Below are 23,083 nucleotides of genomic sequence, written 5' to 3' on the forward strand. Positions count from 1 at the left end.
CAGTAATGCGATGACTCTACTTTAATTCTTAAAGTAGAATTCCTAATTAAAAAGGTATATAGTAAAAGTTTGCTATACATAACGACAGATTATTTTCCCAACAAAAATTCTTATTCCAGTAATCTATGAAAAAACAACAGTAAGTCTTTCCATACTTTGCTCTTATTTGCATTATAATGCAACATTCATCCTTCATAGCATTTCTTATCAACATTTCCTCAATATGTACTTTGACTTAAAATTTTTATGTACTGATCCATTTGTATGCCAAAAATCTGACAATCTTTACCTTTGTGACTTCTTCTATCTCTTACAAAGATTTACTTCCATAATAAAATAATAAGAAAGTGGTTTCATTGTTTATAATACAGTCCTTTAATCCAGGGGTCAGCAAACTTTATCTGCAAAGGGCCAGATAGTAAATATTTTTGACTCTGCAGGCCATATGGTCTCTGTCACAACTACTCAACTCTGCCATAGTAGAGCAAAAGCACTCACAAGACAATATATAAATAATTGAACATGGCAATGTTCCATAAAACTGTATGCACAAGAGAGTGGGCAGAAAAACAAAATAAGAAAATACCAGGTAGGGTAGATGTGGACAGCTACCGATAACTTGCCAACCTGCACAACTGGGCATTTTTCTTCCACTAAGTGAAACTGCTCCACTTGTCACTGATTAATATATAAAATATTAATATTAACGAAGGGAAAATCTATGCAAATCACTGTCAGCATGACTAATCTTACCATGTTACACTATCTTAATGAAACTAATTGCAAGATAGTTTGTCATTCATCTGCTCCAACTATTTTTTAGAACATATATGTAATATGTGTATATGCACACCTATTTCTCTTCAAAACTTCAAATCTAATCACTGACATGTTGATTTGATCACATCAAATCTACTCTTCATTTTAGGAACAAGTAACATTGTAGTTCCTACATTTAAAAAAAAAGTCTGTCTACAGAAGTCTTTATCTTACATAGTACTTTTAGCTGAGAATAGTGTATCTTGTTCATTAAATTATCTAACTGGGAACTATTTATAGAAACAACGCTATGTTTTATATAGCTACAATACAACCATGCATTTCACTAAGCTCTTATGAGTTCTATTAATTTTCTTTTTTTGGGGGTGGGAGGTGGGAGGGCAGATCTTGGGACTTAAGACTCTGGGCTTGGGAGCTCCTTTGGCTCAAGGCTAGCACTCTATCACTAGAGGCGCAGTACCACTTCTGGCTTTTTCTGTAATTGGAAATAATCCATGATCCTCCCAATTTCCAAACAAATTAACAAACTTTCCCTGCTTGGGCTGGCTTTCAACCACAATCCTCACATCTCGGATTACAGGCAAGTTACCAGCATCCAGCTGAATTATATTCATTTTCTAATAAATATTCTTAACAGCAAGTGATGATCATTTTATCTCCCTCTTTCCCCGTCTTTTAATTTCCTTAACCTGCATTGGGCCAAAAGTCCAACAAGAGTTAAATAATAATGCTGATATCAGTTGTTTGTGTTCTTCTGGTAATTACTAACAGAAGGTTTCCATCATTTTAAAGTTCGGGATACTTCTTTATCTAAAATGACTTATCTTGTCATGATCAAGAGTGTCATTTATAAGAAATGCGCCATGAATTACTTGAGATATCATTTGAATAAAGACATTCATAGTTGTGCTGTTGATTAAATAAATGCATTAAATTTTCCTAAAATTCCTTTGCTTGAAATTGTTATACAATATTTTAAAGCAAATTTCCAGATAAAATTTTATTTTTTGTGGCAATGAGGTTTGACTCACAACTTCAAGCCCTCTACCAGTTTTTGCTTTATTTTTTGGTAAGGTCTCATGATTTCTTGTTTATCTTTTGCCTCACAATCTCAACCAGTGAGATCCCCTCCTATCTTTGCTTCCACTGTAACTGAGATAGCAGGTACTCACCACCAACCTCTACTAATTTTTTGCAATGGAGGACTTCTTAACATTCTACCCAAGCTAGCTCCAATTCATCAACCTCTTGATTTTCAAACAAATTACTAATCTCAAAAAACTCCAGAAATAGTGAGTGCTTATTAGTTCACACTAATAGTCTCCAGTCAGTTTTCTTACTCTTTATGCCGACAATTTCAACATCCTGACAGGCTTTAAACTATAGGGATACATTACTTGTAACAAAATATTTACTTAAAGTATTGTGTATAAATGTCCTATAATACCTTAAGTACTATTCAGTTAATCTGAATTCCCCAACAAAGACTGATTTTACAAAATAGCTGACAAACAAATCAATGATTAACAAAAAACAAATGTATTCCCAAAAGCAGGTACCTGATTGATGAGACATATACTTTTAGAAGAAAAAAGATGTTAAAAAAAAAAGAAACTTCTTTATCAAGGTTTTTACCTTTCCTTCTTCACTTGTAGGAAAAGATCCATCTTAATAACCTAAACCATATTTTAGAAATTAAGAACAGTTTCTAGCTGGGCGCTGTGGCTAACGCCTGTAATCCTAGCTACTCAAGTGGCTGAGATCTGAGGATCAAAGTTCAAAGTCAGCCCCGGCACAAAAGGACCTGAGACTCTTACCTCCAATTAACCTCTAGAAAACAGGGAAAAGTGGGACTTGGCTCAAGGGTAGGGCTGTAGTCTTGAGCTAAAAAGCTCAGGGATAACGCCCACACCAAGTTCAAGCCCCATGACCCATTTAAAAAAAAAAAAAAAAAAAAGAACACAGTTTCTATAGTCTTTAATTAACTTGACCTGGCTAATAGAAGGCCCTAATATTTGGATGACTTCATTCTACTTTCTAAATGGGTATCTACTCACTATTTTAACAAGAAATTGGCTTTCCCATCCTAATTCACATTTATTTCAGTGACAAGGCTGATAAATTAGTTCATGCTTTATAGTTTCGAACAGCAAAGAAAGTAACCATGATTTTAACATAGTATTGGTTAGCATCTAGCTTTCAGAACCTATGAGAAAGAGAAAGAAAGGAAGAGTAAGGATGCTGGCTCTCTTTAAATTTTCTATTTTGAATACTCTCTAAGCATTTAAAAAAAACGTTTTTTATTTCATTTTCTTTTTTAATTTATAGAAAGACTGAAAAACTAAAAAACAAAAAGGATTCTGATTTTAACTCCAGACTGACTCTTCCTGATAATGGCCTTGAATAAGTAACATAATCTCTTTGAAATTCAGACCCCTCTTCTACAAATATAATTACATAACCTGTACTGTGGCCATAAAGCTGTTAGAAGGATAAAGCAATATAGTACTACAAGAAAATACTTCTGTAACTATAAATATGTATTTTATAGCCTACAGAAAATACTACAGTAACATAAACTGGGAGCAAAGTAAAGAAATGAAACTGCAAACCAAATGATGCTATGCAGTGACCTCAGGATAAAGATGACAAGTGACACACTTGGCAACTTAAAAAACAACCAAAAGCAAATGGGTAAAAGTTAAGTACACAAATTAAATTAGCACCTGAGTAATTTATATGGTAAAGAAATTAAGACCAAAATGAATTGTATTAAAAGGAGAACAAATGAACTGAAAACAAAGCTAAGCACCAAGAAAACTTGAAAAGACACCATGAACTAGAACTATGATTTTATTAAACCATAAGAAAAGTTACTAGTAACTAATGGTCAAAAGTAAAGGTAAAAGTGAGGTGTGGTGGCTCAAGCCTATAATCCCATCTACTTGAGAAGCAGAGATTGGAGAATTAGTTCAAGGCCAATCTGGACATAAAATGTTGGGATACTACACCTTAAGCAATGGCTGGGTCTCTAATGGTGCATGCCTATAATTCTAACCTATTAGAGAAGCACAATCGCTAGATACAGTAGTGTATGCATGTCAAAGGTAAGAATAAATAGAAGGATTGCAATCCCAGTTGGTCCAGGCATAGGCAGGGAGTTTGGCCTAGTGATAGAGTGCTTGCCTAGCATGCACAAAGACCTGGGTTCAATTCTTCAATACCACATACTTAGAAAAAAGCCAGAAGTGGTGCTGAGGCTCAAGTGGTAGAGCTCTTGCATTGACAGTGCTCAGGCCCTGAGTTTAACGACCAGGACTGGCAAAAAAATTAAAAATAAATAAAGAATAACCATAAACTGGGTAACCATAAGCTGACTCACATCTGTAATCCTACTCAAGAGGCTGAGATCTGTGGACTGAGGTTCAAAGCCACCCCAGGCAGGAATGTCTGTAGGACTCTTAATGTCTAACTAACTTCCAAAACCAAAAGTAGAGAGCTGTGGCTCAAAGTGGTATAAACTGACCTTGAGCAGAAAAGTTCAGAGACAGCATTCAGGCCCCCCCCAAAAATAAATAAAAATAACCCTCAAAAACCAACAACCAACTAAAGGACTGTTCAAGTAGCAAAATGATAGAGTACCTACTTAGCAAGTGTGAGGCCCTGAGTTTAAAGCCCAATACCTTTCTGTATCCAAAAGGTAGAATAAGGCCAGATGAACTGTTACATACTTGTATTACCAGCACTCTGGAAGCAGAAGCATAACAAGCTCAAGTCCAGCCTGGACAATATAACAACAAAACTATCTACAAAAAAAAAAAAGGAAAGGCTAACTATAACTGCAAAATTATCAGAATTTCATGACATTAAGAGTACTGGTTTACTTTGTTCTTTTCTTATTGTTTAGGTTATTGTTTTTTATGGTGTTCAGGGTAGGAAACCTGGGGTTTCAACATGCCTTGCAAATGCTGTACCACTGAGCTCAATTCCCAGACCAATAGTATGTTTTTTGAGGCTAAAAATATAATCCATTGGGAATGAGTAAGACCAATAAAGCATTATGCCACAATAAAAAGCAAGATACACCGATTTCCAATGGTGGTGAGGAAGAAATACCTTTAAATAAAGTTTGGCCTAGTGGTTAAAGTGCTTGCCTAGAATGCACAAAGACCCAGGTTCGATTTCTTGGTACCACATACATAAAAAAAAAGCCAGAAGTGGTGCTGAGGCTCAAGTGGTAGAGCTCTAGACTTGAGAAAGTGCAAGGACAGTGCTCAGATCCTGAGCTCAAGCCCAGGACTGGCAAAAAAGAAAGAAAAGAAAATGATTGTCATTAATTTCTTTAAAAAAATAAAGAAAGAAAGAAAGAAAGAAGGAACAAGAGGAAAGAAAAGGTGGTCAAGAAAAGAGGGAGAGAAGAAGGCAAAAGACAAGAGGAAAAGAATGAGTACCTGCAGTTTATAATATGAATTGCCTTACAGCATTTATAAAGGAATCATCAAAAGTTTGATCCTATAGGTTCACATGACTGACTAAAGAAAGAATTGCTCAGGGAAAAGTACACATTGGGGCTGCTTTATTGTGGTCCAGCATAGTTAAAGCACAATGAATGTTTTAGGAGCTTATACCTAGGACCTACTCATGTTATTGTTTCATTTCAAAGAGTCTAGTCAATTAAGAGGTGAACTTTAGGGAATGTCCTCCTTCATAACCATAAAACTTGATAATCAGTATTTTATAATTCTAAATATTACATAGATATATTTATACTTATATCCTGAATATATTCATATATATATTCATTCTCTAGTTATTGAAACCTGTTTTGAAAACAGTAATATTAAATAATCTTCCCAATGCCCAAAGACATGTCAATGGCTGATACACAAAAGAAAGAGATGCTTTTGGTATCCTGCCAGCATTATCATTTCTTTTTTTTTTGCCAGTCCTGGGCTTGAGCTCAGGGTCTGAGCGCTGTCCTTGGACTTTCTCAAGGCTAGAGTTCTACCTCTTGAGCCTCAGCACCACTTCTGGCTTTTTTCTATGTATGTGGTACCAAGGAATTGAACCCGGGTCCTTGTGCATGCTAGCAAGCACTCTACCACTAGGCTACACTCCAGGCCCCGCATTATCATTTCTTATGTCCACATTAGGGAATGGAAAGATATTCAATATTTTCCCTACATACAGCCCTGATTTTAGTCTTCAAGGGCATGTAGTCGGATGAACTCGAGTGTTAGAATTTTACCTAGTCTCACAAACATGCCTTTAATGAGGCAACACGTATTTATATCCATCCAATTCCTATAGCTTTACCATCACTATCCTATTAAATTTACCTTCTCCTAAGCACCAAGTAATTCTTGTTCAAGTGAGCATCAATTTGATTCATATGAATCACTCACCTCAATAATCACCTATTCTATTTCTATATTTAAAGTGGTAATAATTTTGCCTCCCAAGGGACTTCTTTTTGTCAATCATGGGGCTTGAACTCAGGGTCTGGGCATTGTCCCAAGCTGTTTTGCTCAAGGCTAGCACTCTACCAATTTGAGTCACAGTTCCATTTTCAGTTTCCTGGTAGTTAATTGGACATAGGAATCTCATGGATTTTTTTTTTTTTTTGCCTCAACTGGCTTCTCAGATCTCAGCTTCCTGAGCAGCTAGGATTACAGGTGTGATCCACCAGCACCCAGCTATTCGGAGACATTTGGTAAGTATCTGAAGACACTTCTGCTTGTTACAAGTGGTGGGAGAAAGGGATGCTACTGATATCTAGAAGATACAGGCAAAGAATCTTGCTAAAGATCCTGTATTGTACAGGACAGACTCTCATAACAAAGAATTATCTTGTCAATGGTGGCAAGGTTAAGAAATTTAAAAAAATAATGAATAAAAGTTTTCTTCCACAAAAGTTTCATATTCTCAAACTCCATAATCTAACAGAAAGATAGAAAAGTTAAGCTTTCTCCAGATTAAATATTATTTCAGAAAATAGCTAAATCATGCTGTCTTTACTTCTCACCTTCTGAAACTCATTCATTCTTCTGAGACTCACCTTCAAACTTACTGGTTCCCTAACTTGTACTAAAATGCATTGCAAAAATCATAGTAGTATTAAAGAACAAAGATGATTAAAAGCTTTAATTACTATTCAAAAATGTTTTCATGTAATTGTCTTACAAGATAACTCAAACTGCCTCAACCTCCTAAACAGTCTCTTTTCATCTTATCAACCAACCATTTCACTTCACCTCCCCTGTTAGGGTCTCATGACTGTTTAGTTAACTTGTTTAGCCACCGCTCTACCACGTGGATCATGCCTCTACCCCCGTTTTTTGCTCATTATTTTGAAGCTGTAGTCTCAAAGACTTCTGCTTGAGCTGGCTTTGAATCCTAATTCTGCAAATCTCAGCCTCCTCAGTAGCTAGGATTATAGATGTGAGCCAATGGTGCCTACTCTACTTCACTTCTCAAGCACTTCCTCTCTCAAATAAATAATGTATGGAATAAAAGGAAGAGGGTTAAAAAGGTGAAATGATTACTTGAGCATTTTCAGGTTCATCTTTAATTTTGTCTAGAAGTCCCTGCTGTGGTGCCATTGCTTTGTCATACTCATCATCCAAAGGTTCTTCTTTAATTCTAATATTTGATGCAAAGGAATTCCCCAGTTCCGAACCAATGGGTTCTTTATTGGCAAATGGGTAGCTGGAATCCTAAAACACAATATAAAGGATTAATAAATATTCAAATTTTAATACTATTCCTCTTCAGGTCCAACGACCAAAGAAAAGCTCAAGGGAAATGAAGAATTTTATGGACATGTGTTAAGAGTTCCTATGCCTAAAAGTAAATGTGTTTAAATTATCAAATACAAATAAAAAACCTAGGAGCACAGGCTTCTTAGACTGTCTCCAAAGATGTTCTTACCCAAATAATCAGTAAATTTTAAAAGCAAACAATGTTCTACCTAACATATAGTTTAGAAAGGGTCATAAAGAAAACTTTGACACTTGCCACAATCAACAGCAATCTACACACACTGAAAACTTACCCTAAAGTTTGTTTCTGGGGTTTGTGGTAAATGAGTATGTAATGTTTCTTCAACTTGATTAGCTATTGAAAGAAAACAAACAAACAAACAAACACATGTATATGAATAACAAATCTTAAATAAAGAGTGACCTAAAAAACTATCATTTAATAATCACCTCTCTTCTCCAAAGATGTTCACCAAAGTAAACTAGATCCCAACACCACCCAAGAACGCTGTGTTCCTTAAGTTCTACACAACCTAGCCTTCACAACCTACCGATTCAACTACCTTTCAGCCTTACCTCACACCTTTTCTTTGCTCAAACATCATGCTATGAAACTGTTTGCTGTCCTCTTACTTTTGCTAATTCTTTTCCATGTTTTCCTTATCTGAATGTTTAATACTTTTCCAGATTCTGCTCAGTTCAAAATTCATCTCACCTCTACAAAATATTTCCTGTTACAAGTTCAAAATTATCTCTCTCTTAAATATCACTAAAACACACTGTTTTGGTTATTTGAAAGAAACCTGGTACTCCCTGTGGCAAACTCTTCTCCCATTATTTTTAATTATAAACTAAATCTTACGCTATTCAATTGGGTCACTGACATTTCTATTTGTCTTATCTTGTTCTTTCTATTAATAGACATTATGCAACCTTCAGAAAAAAAGACCCCTAAAATTTTCAATGTGCTCTATAAGGATACTGAAAATGAACACTAAATTATTTGTATTGGAAAATACAGTATTCCTTTACATAGCCTTGCACAGAATGAATACTAAAAATAATGGTTGTTTTTCACAGTTCTGGTTTGTTCTATTATACCTTTCTAATTTTCAAAAGAATTATATGAGGGTTGGGAATGTGGCTTATTGGTAGAGTGCTTGCCTAGCAAGCATGAAGCCCTGGGTTCGATTCTTCTGTGACATACAAACAGAAAAAGCCAGAAGTGGCACTGTGGCTCAAGTGGTAGAGGACTAGCCTTGAGCAAAAGAACAGGGACAGTCCCCAAGCTGAGTTCAAACCCCAGGAATGGCAAAAAAAGAAAAAAAAGAAAAAAAGAAAAGAAAAAGAAAAAGGAGTCACAATAATTGGTACAGTGTACTTGTTCTCCTTCACATCTACTGAAATCTGTGGAAGGATTACAATTTTTACTGAACCAGTTTAAGTCCCAAGATACAAAGATGAGTAAGAAACAACCTAACCATCAAGAAACTCCTGAACTGGTAGTAATGCAGAAATGAACAAAACAAATCAGAGCTATAATATTATGTGATAAGTACTATAATGAGGCAAAGACAAATGCTGAGGGAATATAAAAAAGCAAACAATTCTTAACATACAGTGTTTATGAAAGACTACAACATAGAAGAAGTTTAGGAACTGAATACTGCTGAATAAGAAGTACTTTTATAAGTACATATCCAAAGAGAGAGAATACCATACAGGCAAATAGGAGAGCAAAGCAAAGAAATATATGTATATATGCATATTTACACACACACACACACACATATATATATATATATTTACTGCATGGAACTAGTATTAAAATGTAAGGACACTCTGGATAAAGAGGCTAAAAGAAGCTTCAAGAAACTGGTAAAATAGGAAGAAAAATAAAAAGTAAATTCCCTTAATTCAGACCAACCGGAGGGGCAATTGTTTAAATGATGGCTTACAGCTTATAGTACAAAAAAAGTAAAATCTAACTTTAGGTTCCAATAGTCAACCAAAGAAAATGAACTGATGATTAAAATATTTTCCCTTCTCACCAAAATACTGCAACCAAAGGAGAGAGAATTATGGTTTAAAGCTATTTTCAACCATTTATACTGTTATCAAAAGTTACGGGGGGGAAGGGAGGAGGGAGTTTGGCCTAGTGGTAGAGTGCTTGCCTAGCATGCACGAAGACCCGGGTTCAATTCCTCGGTACCACATACATAGAAAAAAGTCGGAAGTGGTGCTGAGGCTCAAGTGGTAGAGCTCTAGTCTTGAGAAAGTCCAAGGACAGTGCTCAGGCCCTGATCCCAAGCCCAGGACTGGCAAAAAAAAAAAAAAAAAAGTTACAAGGGGTAAAAAACTTAACCATTCCGCAAAATAACAATAAATGAAAAAGGCAAGTTTACAATGAATTAACTGTTCACAATTCACTTAATATCAAAAGTAATAAAAGCAATATTATCAGTAGTTTTCAGTATGTTTTATGGATCTATGCCAACAATTATTACCTGCTTTATCAAAAAAACTGATTTTCAACCTTGAATCCAAATCTTTATGGGATTTATCCAACCGTTTTTCACGTTCATGATAAGTTAGGTCTCTATTTTTCTCCTTCCCAGAAAATGTCTCTTTGCTGTTTTCTCTTACTAAACTAAAATCTTTCCGTATCGATTTAAAGACAGAAACCTGATCAAACTGTTTAGGAAAGTCTTTTTTTAATTTATTTTGAATTTGTATTTCATTTTCATTGTCTGATTCATGCTGTATAGCTCTTCTCTCTACTTCCAAACTATCATCAGTATGAACTGAAGAAACACGATTGTCCTTTGAACTAAAATCCTGTTCATCCTCATTGTCACTACCAACGACTGGAATTCCTGCAAGATCCCCAGAGTTCAAAAAATAATCATCTTCATCCAGCAATGAATTTTCAGATCCCGTTTGATTCGGCATTCCATAAGACATGCTGTCAAGGGTAGGAGTTAGGTTGTGGTCTATATCTTCAGACATTTCTGTATCCATGATACCACCACCTTAAAAAGCAAAATACTGTTTAGACAAGTGACAATGCTGAAGAGGACCATAATTAATAAGGTCTTTCTGGTATTTAACCAATTTTTTTCTTTTCAAACACAATATAGATACCATTATTATTATCATGGTACTAATTTAACACTTTGATATAAGTGTGAAAGATATTACTATCCCTACCTGCAAGTTTTTAAAATTTTGAAAACAATTGGATATAGAGGCAAGAACATCAAGATCACAACCAGACACATCAGGCTCTAGTATAATCCTGAAAATCTGTCATCCTAAGAAGTTAAACTCTCAGAATCTGTATAAAATACTTTAATACTCACCTTGAAAATTAATTTGTGGTGAGGATTATTAGCACAGTGACTGGAATAGAGAAGGGAAAATGAAAGTAGTAATTATGATTTTTACAGTGAGTGTGCAGGGAAGCTGGACCCTGGATATTTCTAACAGAAGACAGGTCTTTGGTCTCAGATTCCCATTTTCTCTGCCCTAACAAACAAACTTAATGCAGTTGAAGTTTAAGTATTTAAATACAGAAATAAAATTTAACTACCCTAAATTCTAAAGAACCTGTTCACTGTTCATAACTAAATGTTAAAATCTTTCATTCCAAAACTGCCTACCTTACACTGCCATCACCTGCCAGCTTTCTATCACAGACTTGTACAATACATTAGTTTGTTTTGACTCCCTCCCCCCAACAATCAGTCCTCTGAGCTCAATGTAATCAACAACCCACTCCCTCCATAATTCCTCTCACTAATGTCTCTTGTCAAATCCAGTACACATTTTTTTTCAGTTCTCATGTTCTTTTAATTGTTTTCTTTTATTCTGGATAAAAATTTTGGGCAACTTCTGACACTATACTTCTTTTTACTTTTCTAATTAGCCTACTGATTTATTTTGTATACTTCTTCCACTGTATATGCTTTCTTTTAGGATTCCAGATCTTACTTCATAAACTCAAACTATTCTATTTATCTGCATAATCTTGACTTTTCCCACTAGTCACTTCAGTTTACCTTTTCATCTATTTCCAATTCAAGACATCAAGTAGTCATTCAAAGAAAATACATATCCTACACTTCATTAACAGATATTATACCAAATCAGCAGAAACTTAAGAGGTAAGAAAGAACTGTTCCAATTTTCCTTTCTCCTGACAAATTCTATCAATTATATTGCTCAATTCTCAAATCTATTTCTTCTACTTGGCACCTAGTTTTAATACTCCAAATCTCTTCCTATACTACATCTTCAGTGGTATAGTAAGAAGGCCCTGTAATAGCCTATAGCATTAACACACACACACACACACACACACACACACACACACACACACACACACACACACACAATCTTTATATCCTACATTACACTAACTCAATTCATATAAATACCCAGGAAGCAACTATATTCTTATGAATTTCATGCCCAAATAAAGTTTAACTGATCCATAACAAGGCAAACTAAAGATAAAAACTAGAGTGGGGCCAGGAGTTTGGCCTAGTGGTAGAGTGCTTGCCTAGCATGCACGAAGACCTAGGATCATTTCCTCGGTACCACATACATAGAAAAAAGCCGGAAGGGGTGCTGTGCTTAAGTGGTAGAGCACTAGCCTTGAGGAAAGCCCAGGGACAATGCCCAGGCCCTGAGTTCAAGCCCCAGGACTGGCAAAAAAAAAACTAGGACACAAAGTGAAGCAAAGACTGGAAATAACCATGTCACTAGTATTTTTGTTCTCATCTACTCTTGAGGCCCATATGTTAAGAGTCTTCAACTCTTACTTGGACTCTATGATCCAATAAATTTCCTTATCTGTAACTAAGTCCAAACTGTCCCGAACCTAAATGAAGGCTGATCTGAAGTTGTCCTTTCCATAGGCACCAAATGCATCTTTCTGAAATATAACTCATAAGCCAGAACGGTGGCTCACACTTGTAATCCCAGCTACTCAGGAAGCTGAGATCTGAGAATCAAGGTTCAAAGCCAGCTCAGGCACAAAGGGACCTGAGACCCTTATCTCCAATTAACCTCTAGAAAACGGGAAGCCTTGAGCTGAAGATTTCAGGGACAGCACCCAGGCCCAGGGGTAAGAGGGTAGCCTTGAGCTGAAGAGCTCAGAGACAGCACACAGGCCCAGAGGTAGAGGGGTATCCTTGAGATGACGAGCTCAGGGACAGTGCCCAGGCTGAGTTCAAGCTCCATGACCCACTAAATAAATAAATTAATTTAATTTAATTAAATATAAATCATTCTATATTACACTCTCTTTTAAGAACCTTCAATAGCTCTCAATGGGTAAAACACTGACACATTCATTCAGCACATGATTTATGCTTAGAAAGGATTGTGCTAGGACCAGGTGTATGGCCTAGTTGGTAGAGTGCTTGCCTAGCATACACAAAGGCCCGGGTCTGATTCCTCGGTACCACATACATAGAAAAAGCCAAAAATGTCACCATGGCTCAAATGGCAGAGCTCTAGCCTTGAGAAAGCCCAAGGACACTGCTGAGGCCCTAAGTTCAAGTTCTAGGACTGGCAAAAAATAAAAAAAAAAGTATGCTAGCTTGTAAAGACATGAAAATGAAAGACAATCAGAAAGTGTTAATGTAAATAAAAATTTGAGTTCATAGTGATGTCATACATAGGAAGGAAAACTTTTATAATATATAAGGAATACACTTGCTATTAAATATAGAGGAAATAAAATTATTAAACTCATTCTCATATTTCCTAAAATAAATTGAGACAATAGATAGTAAAACGTATGCTAACATCTTGGAAAATACACACTAAAAAATTTACGGCCCCTGCTCTGGTATGTCATGCTTGTCATCTACCTCTCAGGAGGCTAAAGTGTGAGGAACAAGGTTTGAAACCACCCCATGAAGGAAAATCCATGAGGGTCTTATCTCCAATTAACCAACAAAACACAGAAGTGAAGCTGTGGCTCAAGGAGCAGAGAGCTACTCTTGAGTGAAAATACTTAGGGATAGTGCCTAGACTGAGTTCAAGCCCTAGTACCAGCACACACACACATACACATACACACACACACACACACACACACATACACATACACACACACACACACATACACACACACACACACTGATCAGTTATCATGCCTGTTACTTACTGCCTCCTAGCACAACATAGAGAACAGAAGACAAAGTGGAGATAAGGAGCGCTACATTTCATATATTATCTTTCAGTTTTCCCATTTATTTGAAAATTCTCGTAAGAATAAGAAACGAATTTTAGACGGAAGGCCAGCAGTTTTACATGCTAGTTCTGACCACCTGCCTCTACACATCAATGAAGGAGCCACGGTAAAGAACAGGGAAAGATTACACGGTGTATGCAGCCATGGGAGATAGTACGTTACCATATTCAGCACATAGATAGGATCTACAGGTTTAAATACACGAAGAATTAGAGGCATTTAGGTGTGAATATGCATTTCCCGTTAAAGGCTGCGTGATCAGTGGTGGCCAGGGTGGCAATCAGAATTAGTCAAATAAAGCTTTATTACAGTAAGACATATCAATGCTAGTAGGTGGTCTACTGTGTTCCTTCTGGCTTTCATGTTGGCTTCAAAGTGATTGGAGGAAAGAACTGTTCATGGCAAAGGACAAAGAAACAAGATGGTGCTTTCTCCCCTCCTTTATTTAATGTGTGAGTCAAAGTAGGGAGTCAGACCGTAAACACCTAAAGGTTAAAATTAAGAACCTTATCTATTCAACACTTAATCTTTACTAGCAAGCCACACAGCATGTGCTCTGTAACAATTTTCATGAATGAAATGCATTTTAAAAGTCCAGCAGTTTAAGTTCCAGGTAAGAAATCAATACTAAAAAGTAATGTTGCAAACAACTTTCAACATCTCTACATCTAAATTTAGGATACAATATTAGGAGTAGAAGCAGGCAGCCCCTGGGAAAAACCAGATCCTTAACTAACACCAAAATAAGTTCCAGAGGTGTAGGAAAATTAAACCAGGTACTGATGGCTCGTACCTACAATCCTAGCTACTTAGGAAACTGAGATCATTAGGATCAGGGTTCAAGACCAGCCTAGGCAGAAATGTCAATAAGACTATCTCCAAAATAACCATCAAAAAGCAATTTAGGATTTATCAATGAAAAGATGATACTTAAAATTCATGAAGACAAGATTACATAACAAGTTTAATTACTATAAGCTGGACGCTAGTGCCACATCTATAATCCTAGATACTCAGGAGGCTGAGATCTGAGGATCACTGTCCAAAGCCAGACCTGGCAGGAAAAGTGGAAAAGTCCCTGAGATCTTATCTCCCAATCAACCACCAGACAATGGGAGTGACTCTGTGGCTCAAGAAGTAGAGCAATAACCTTAAGCTGAAGAGCTCACGGACAATGCCCAGAACTAGAGTTCAAGCCCCATGACAAACCCCCACCCCAAAAAATTAATTACTACAAATGAAAAACAACAAAATTAGCCAGATGCAGTGGCTCACCTCTGTAATCCTAGCTATTCAGGACTGAGATCTGAGGATCACAGTTCAAAGCCAGAACAGCACTGAAGAACGTGAGGCTCATCTCCAATTAATCACTAGAAAATGGAAAGTGGGGTTGTGGCTCTAGGGGTAGGACAGTAGCCTTGAGCTGAAGTGAAGACTCAGGGACAGTGCCCAGGCCTTGTTCGAGCCCCATGACACTCCCCCTCTCAAAAAAGAACACCATTTCCTATTTATAACCCTAAACTGAAAAAAAAAAAATCTTAGTTTAGTTGCCAGAGGACAACTTTTCATAAAAATGAGATTATACCTAGAATACATGTCAATCTTCTTTCAAACTCCATTTCCAGTTAACTAACAAAGGATTATAGTAGCTCAAGTTATAGGGTGCCAGGCATGAGCAAGAAAACTGAACAAGTTCAAGGCCCAAAGTTTGAGACCTAATATAGAAAAAAAAAATTACAGTATTTTAAAATACCTCTAGAAACCAAACAACCATTTGTTCTTCATTTGTAGGACAACTAAAAACAACAGAGTTTAATTTTTTCAGTGACCACTGAAAACTGTAGCATTCCAGAAACAATGATTAAGATCAATGATGCCTATACTCATACAAATACTCAACATGTACCTAAAAACCATCAATATCCTGTTTAAACTGAAGCACATTAGAGTAGTACAATACAACATGATACATTTTATGAAATAAAATTTTTGCACACCATGAGCATAGCCTAGTGGCAGAGTACTCACCTACCATGCACAAAGCCCTGTGTTCGATTTCTTGGTACCATATACTCAAAAAAAAAAAGAAAGCCGGAAGTAGTACTGTGACGCAAGTGGCAGTGCTGGCCTTCAGCAAAAAATGTTCAAGAACAGTGCTCAGGCCCTGAATTCAGGCCCCAGGACTGCTTTTTTTTTTTTTTTTTTGGTGTACTGTTGGTGAACAACCCAGGGCCTACTATATCTTGGCATGTCCTCGACTTATGAATTAAACCACAAATATTCCCACAACATTTCTTTTTTGTGACACTGAACTCTAAACTCAGAACCCTGCACTTGCTCAGCAATACTCTATCACTTGAGACATACCCAGACATTTTTTCTTTTTAGTGTTGATACTGGGGCTTGAACTGGGGCCAGAGTGCTGTCCCTTACTTTTTATGCTCAAGGATGGCACTCTACCACTTGAATAACTCCACTTCTATCCCAGCCCATTTTGCTTTAGTTTTTTTTTTTTTTTTTAATAGAGTCTTGCTTTCTTCCCAGGGCCAACATGAATTCCCATCCATTCTATTTACACTTCTCACAAAACCGGGATAGGAACACACCACCATATTCCCTGTAACTGGGAGATAGGATACCTCATAAACACTTTGCCTGGCCTGGTGTTATACCATCATCATTCTGATCTCAGCCTCCAGAGTACGAAGATTCACAGATATAAGAGACAACACCTTTTTACATACATTCAAAATGTTCACTATTTCAGAATCATATTATTTTTGAAAGTAGAAAAGTAAATTTAAAGAAAAATAAATGATCAAATAAAGCAAAAGTCATTCAAGTAAATAGCTATAGACATAATATATCACAGAGATCTCAAAGACTAGTTATAATATTTATGATTTTTTTTTTTTGCCAGTCCTGAGGCTTGAAGTCAGGGCCTGAGTACTGTCCTTGGGCTTCTTTCTCTAGGCTAGAGCTCTGCCACTTGAGCCACAGCACCATTTCTAGCTTTTTCTATGTATGTGGTACCGAGGAATCAAATCTGGGTCTTCGTGCATGCTAGGCAAGCACTCTAGGCTAAACTCCCAGCCCTATTTATGATTTTTTTAAATTTTAACTTCCTTCCTTTCTTGCCATACAAGATGCAGTTGCAATCTTTTGTTTTCAAATAAACAGTTTCAAATAACGAATCTAATAAGTTCATACTTCATACAATTCAGAAAACAAGCAATGTTAAAATATCTTTTTAGCTGGCCACCAGTGGCTCATGCCTATCATCCTAACTATTCAGGAGACTGAGATCTGTGGATTGTGGTTCAAAGCAAGCCAGGGCAAGAAAATCCGTAAGAGTCCTATTTCCAATTAAGTTAAGTAATAGAATGCTACCATTGAGCAAAGCATCTCAAGAACAGTGCCCAGGCCCTAGTTCAAGCCTGAGGACTCATAACTATATATGTGTACATATATATATATATATATTATATATATTTTTTTTTTTAAAGGAGGGGAGGATGGGCTGTAATCCTATGTCTGTAATCCTAGCTACTCAGGAGGCTGAGATCTAAGGATCGAGGTTCAAAGCCAGTCCAAGAACTAAAGAACTGAGACTGTTATCTCCAATTAACCACTAGAAAAGTAGAAGTGGAATTGTGGCACAAAGGGTAGGACTGTAGCCTTGAGCTGAAGCGCTCAAAGACAGCATCCAGGCCCAGAATCCAAGCCTAACAACCAACCAACCCCACCCCCCCCAGAAAAAAACAAGCTGGGAGCCTATGGCTCATGCCTATAATCCTAGCTTCTCAGGAGGCTGAGATCTGAAGATTAGTGTTCAAAGCCAGCCCAGGCATGAAAGTCCATGAGACTCTTATCAGAAAATGGGAAGTGGCTCTGTGGTTCAAGTGGTAAAGCATAATAGCCTTGAGCTGAAAAGCTCAGGGACAGCGCCCAGGCCCAGAGTTCAAGCCCCATGACTGACCAAAAATTATAAAAAAAAAAATTACAAAACAGATTGTATAATTGTATTTTCATACCAATAGTCAATGTAAATTTATTTTTATTTTTAACAGCATTTAGTTATTCTTATGAGTTCATTAAGCATAAGACATACCAATTCTATTAGCTAATGTTTTCTTTAACAATTATCAATGAAGACTAAAATGGAAAAAAAAATTCAGAAGGCTGAGGTTGGGCTGTACAGTAAGTTCCAGGCCAGCCCTAACTATCTCATTCCTCAATCTGTGATATCTCATACTTGTAATCCTAGCTACCAGGGAAGCAAAGGATCATTTTTCAAGATCAATATTAGCAAACCTGTCTCAACCCGTAGTTGGGTGTAGCTGTCATCCCAGCTATGAAGGAGGTATAAGAAAGATCACAGTCCACGCCAGCAGAGGCATAAATACAAAATCCAATCCCCAAAATAACTGAAGTAAAAATGGATGGGAGTGTGGCTGAAGTGATAAAGAGCATCTGCCTAGCAAGTGTAAGGATTTAAGTTCAACTCCCAGTACCAACCCTGTGGTTGCCCAAAAAGTATAACAATGGCTTGTAATTACAGCCCTTCTTATGGTATGCTTTTGGATACTTCCTAAGTCTGTCACTACAATGTTCAGTTTGAAGTACTGAGCTATAGCCTTTTTTTTTTCTGGACATGAATTCTAAAACAAAATTGAAGGCCTTGCTGGGTGCAGTGGCTCACACCTGTCATCCTAACTACTCAGGAGACTGAGATCTGAGGATCAAGGTTCAAAGTCAGTCCTGGCACAAAAGAACCTGCCACTCTTATCTCCAATTAACCTCTAGAAAATGGAAGTGGGGGGGGGAGGGAAATGGGTACCAAGACATGTGAAAGGGTATCAATGTACGTGAATTAATGCACCTTCTATCTGGCAAATATCATGTAACCCTTTTACTAATTACAATAAAAAAAAAAGGGGGGGCCGGGAGTTTGGCCTAGTGGTTAAAGTGCTTGCCTAGCATGCATGAAGACCCGGGTTCGATTCCTCGGTACCACATATATAGAAAAAAAAAAGCCGGAAGTGGTGCTGAGGCTCAAGTGGTAGAGCTCTAGCCTTGAGAAAGTCCAAGGACAGTGCTCAGGCCCTGAGCTCAAGCCCAGGACTGGCAAAAAAAAAAGAAAGAAAATGGAAGTGGGGCTTGGCTGAAGGGTAGGGTGGTAGTCTTGAGCTGAAGAGCTCAGGGACAACGCCCAGGCCCAGGGGCAGGGCAGTAGCCAAGAGCTGAAGAGCTCAGGGACAGCACCCAGGTGGAGTTCAAGCCCCAGGACCCACCAAAAACAAGAACAAAAACAAAACCAACAAGGCCTTGAATGACCACCAAGACTTTGTAAACAACAAGTATACAGTAGTCTTGCCTTATCATTGCTGGATATTAAAATCCCTCCCTGGAAAGAGGCCAATGTCTTCCAAAGCATTTTTTTTAAAAAAACCTCCAGAGCTTTCAATAGTTCTTTCCTGTAAGAAAAGAAGGGCCAAGCACTGGTGGCTCATGCCTGTAATCCTAGCTACTCAGGAGGCTAAGATCTGAGGATCGTGGTTCAAAGCCAGCCCTGGCACAAAAGTCCAGGAGACTCTTATCTCCAATTAACCACCAGAAAACCAGATGTGGTGATGTGGCTCAAGGGGTAGAGTGATAGCCTTGAGCTGAAGATCTCAGGGACAGCACCCAGGCCCAGAGTTTAAATCCCACAACCCACCCACCCACCCTCCCAAATAAAAGCAAGAAAGAAAAAGAAAAGAAGAGGCTTAGTAGCAAAGTGCTTGCCTAGCATGCATGAAGCCCTGGGTTCGATTCCTCAGTACCACATAAACAGAAAAAAGCCAGAAGTAGTGCTGTGGCTCCAGTGGTAAATACAGTGCCAGCCTTGAACACAAGAAACTCAGGAACAGTCCCCAGACCCTGAATTCAAGCCCCAGGACAAAGAGAAAGAAAGAAGAAAGAAAGAAAGCAAGCAGGTGGATAGGCAGGCAAAAGAAGGAGAAAGAGAGAAATAAAGAAGGAAAGAAAGGAAAGAGGAGGGAAGGAGGGAGGGAGAGAGGGAAGGAGGGAGAGAGGGAGGGAAGGCTAAAGGGTAATCTTTATCATACCATTTACATACAACATTTGGTGTAAAAACCTTATTAATCTCCAGCATTTTCTTCCCATCTCTCTTTCCTGTGGTGCTAGGAATCAAGCCAAGGGCCTCCCACATGCTAGACAAGCACTTTACCATTGAACTAAATCCCAGCCCTTCTCCCTCCCTCCAGCTTAATAGCACTTGATTGAGTAGAGCAAAATCCCACCCCATATCAGAAATATAAATCTCAATATTCGGAACAGAGCACTACAGTAACTTAAGGCCTTCAGGTTCCTGATTCCATTTTAAAATTGTTACAAAAGCAAAAATAAGACAAATGGAACAAATCAATTTAAAGCATCAGACTAAAAACTTAGTTAGAAAGTCATTTAGTTCATTTTTTATTACCAATATACAGATTTGAGCAAAAGTATGCACAGAGAAGGTATTCAAAAATTATTTCATGAGGGCCAGGAGTTTGGCTTAGTGGTAGAGTGCTTGCCTCTAGCATGAAGACCTGGGTTCAATTCCTTGATACCACATACATAGAAAAGCCGGAATTGGTGCTGTGGCTCAAGTGATAGAGCTTTAGCCTTGAGGAAAGCCCAAGGACAGTGCTCATGGCCTGAGTTCAAGCCCTAGGACTAGGAAAAAAAAATCATGAAAACAAGAAGTAACGGCAGAAGGATATATTTCAGTAAAATCATCAAGTTACTTGAAACCTTTCTCCTAAGAACATGAAATTTAAAAATAGTATTCAGAAAACAAAACTACTGAACAGAACTGCTTTTATTTATTTATTTTTTTCTGTGCTGGTCCTAGGGTTTGAAATCAGAGACTGGGTGCTGTCCTTGAGACTCTTTTGCTCAGGCTAGTGTTCTACCACTTGAGCCACAGCATCACTTACAGTGTTTTTGGTAGTTTATTGGAGGTTAAGAGTTTCATGGTCTTTCCTGCCTAGGCTGGTTTTGAACCTTGATCCTCAGATCTCATCCTACTGAGTAGCCAGGATAATGGGCTTGAACAACCAGCACCCAGTTAGAACCACTTTCTGTAAAAACAGTAGAAACATCCATGAGCCTTTGCCATGTATGTAAAGGAAATATATTTTTTACTTCTACCCTGAATTCTGTTGAAGTGTTTCTTTTGGATAAACTAGCCAGACTCTTATTTTATAGCCTTCTATTAAAGGGGCATTCAGTAACTAAAAAAAAAAAAAATCCACTGAATATCATTCTATGCGTCAAGTAACATAGTTAAGATTGCAGGCTAAAAAACTTGAGCACTCAAAAATACTGCCATCATAATTTCAAAAAAAATTTTTTTTAAAAAGAAGGTATTCACATATCCTAATGGTGGGAAGGGCAAATGGAGCAAAGAGGGAAAGGGGACAAGGGAGAGAGGAAATTGGAAAGGGGTAAAGGGATTGATTTTCCTTAAATTCAGTTGATAAATGATATCCTTCTTAACCAAGCTCATAAACATCCTCTAATAATTCAGCAATGTGGGCTGGAGCGTGGCCTAATAGCAGAGTGCTTGCCTACATGCACAAAACCCTGGGTTCAATTCCTCTGTACCACATACACAAACAAAATGCCAGAAATGGTGCCGTAGATCAAGTGGCAGAGTGCCAGTCTTGAGAAAACTCAAGAACGGTGCCAAGACGCAGTCCCAGGACTGGCCAAAAATAAATAAATAAATAATAATAATAATAATTCATCAATGTTGTTCTTTGAACTTATTCTCCACAAATATTTCAACATTCAGTGTTGTTTACAGTAACAAAAATTTGAAAATAGTTTATACTTGTATATAAGAAGCTAGATAAATTACAATTACAATCATACTAAAAAAATAGTGACGATTACAAAGAATGTCATAGGCCACTATTCATTGGTATCTATACAGCAATAGTATTAACATGATTCATTCACAGACATGTAAATCCCCATATACCATATGACTTTGTATACTCATTAAAAAAAGTCTGGAAAGATATATATTAATCTGTTAAAACTGGTTATTTCTGAAGAAAGATAACGATAAAGACTTTAACTTTCTGCTTATTAATTTTTATATTGTAAATTAAATGTATTACTTTTATAATCATAGAAACAAAAGTTACTTTTAAAATGCTATAACACAAGACTCTAAAAAGAAAATTAAGAGACTGTAAATGAATTAAGTAGGAATGGTAAACATAATTTTCTACATGATTAATACTATTATAAGTATTGTTATATTTAGTGCACTAAAACTGAGAAGAAAACATTTACTGAAAAATAGTTAAGATTCACAAGTCAAATGAACCTACAAGTACTAACACAAATAATGAGATCTAGACTATCAAACAGGACTAATTATCATATAAGTTAGCCCTAACTAAGCAGTCTGCTTTATCCAGAATTACATCTATCTAAAAAATGACTTTTTTTTCTCAAATAGTACTTACAGTTCTCTATTATTTCATCAAAACCTGCACCATTTTTCTTTTCAAACTGAAAAGGCAAAAAAAGACAGAAAAAAGTAAATGTTACTCTCAAATATTTTTTCTTTTTTTTTTCATTTTATTTGTTATTACCGAGGTAATGTATAGAGGGGTTATAGTTACATTCACCAGATAGCGGGTGCATTATTTCTCACACATCGATACCTCTTCTTATTTTTTTAATTAAAGAATTTATTAACATTGATTTTTACATCATATTTCAAATGACGTGTTTAACAAACAGGTATTCAAGAAGGGAATCTCTATATACACTGGCACTTAGATTTTAGAACATAATCAAAATTAGGCTGAGAGTTTGTATGTCATAGATACATAATAATCTATGTAATAAAACATTATGTCTATAGAGTCATAAGTTTTTATGACTATGTAGTTGTGTTTATTTCTCCAGTACCATGTCCATAGCACTGGGTATGCAACTTCTGAGTCCTCAGTCTTGTACTGTTTGTACTCTCAAATTTTTTATCTTAATTTTTCGTGTCACACCTTATTCCCCAAAGGAGTTATAATTTTCAAGTCAAATTATGTACAATGTATAACATCAACAAAAAATATTTCCATACAGTAAAATATAAACTTTAAAAACTGCTCAAGCCAAAGCCTTCCAACAAAAACATCTTAGAGATAAAGTAAATTTCATCTTTTTTGTCATTTTCACGTAACAAAAGGGCAATTACATATATTTG

General features: G+C 36.8%; 1 protein-coding gene across 4 annotated transcripts in view; it reads right to left on the reverse strand.

Annotated features, from left to right (window-relative positions):
• Zmym4 (zinc finger MYM-type containing 4) overlaps positions 1-23,083 on the reverse strand; it is a 112,143-nt gene that overhangs the window by 61,858 nt on the left and 27,202 nt on the right. For 3 of the 4 annotated variants that reach the window (XM_090335257.1, XM_090335256.1, XM_090335255.1), the window contains exons 2-5: positions 22,341-22,386; positions 10,049-10,573; positions 7,835-7,896; positions 7,326-7,496 (exon numbers count right to left, since the gene is read on the reverse strand). In XM_090335257.1, coding sequence (XP_090191383.1) covers positions 7,326-7,496; positions 7,835-7,896; positions 10,049-10,573; positions 22,341-22,386 — 804 coding nt within the window. The remainder of the gene's footprint in view (positions 1-7,325; positions 7,497-7,834; positions 7,897-10,048; positions 10,574-22,340; positions 22,387-23,083) is intronic. The other variant, XM_090335258.1, reaches the window with a different exon arrangement.

Source organism: Megascapheus bottae, chromosome 6 (genome assembly GCF_031878675.1).
Source record: "Megascapheus bottae isolate mThoBot1 chromosome 6, mThoBot2.hap1, whole genome shotgun sequence".
Classification (NCBI taxonomy): domain Eukaryota; kingdom Metazoa; phylum Chordata; class Mammalia; order Rodentia; family Geomyidae; genus Megascapheus; species Megascapheus bottae.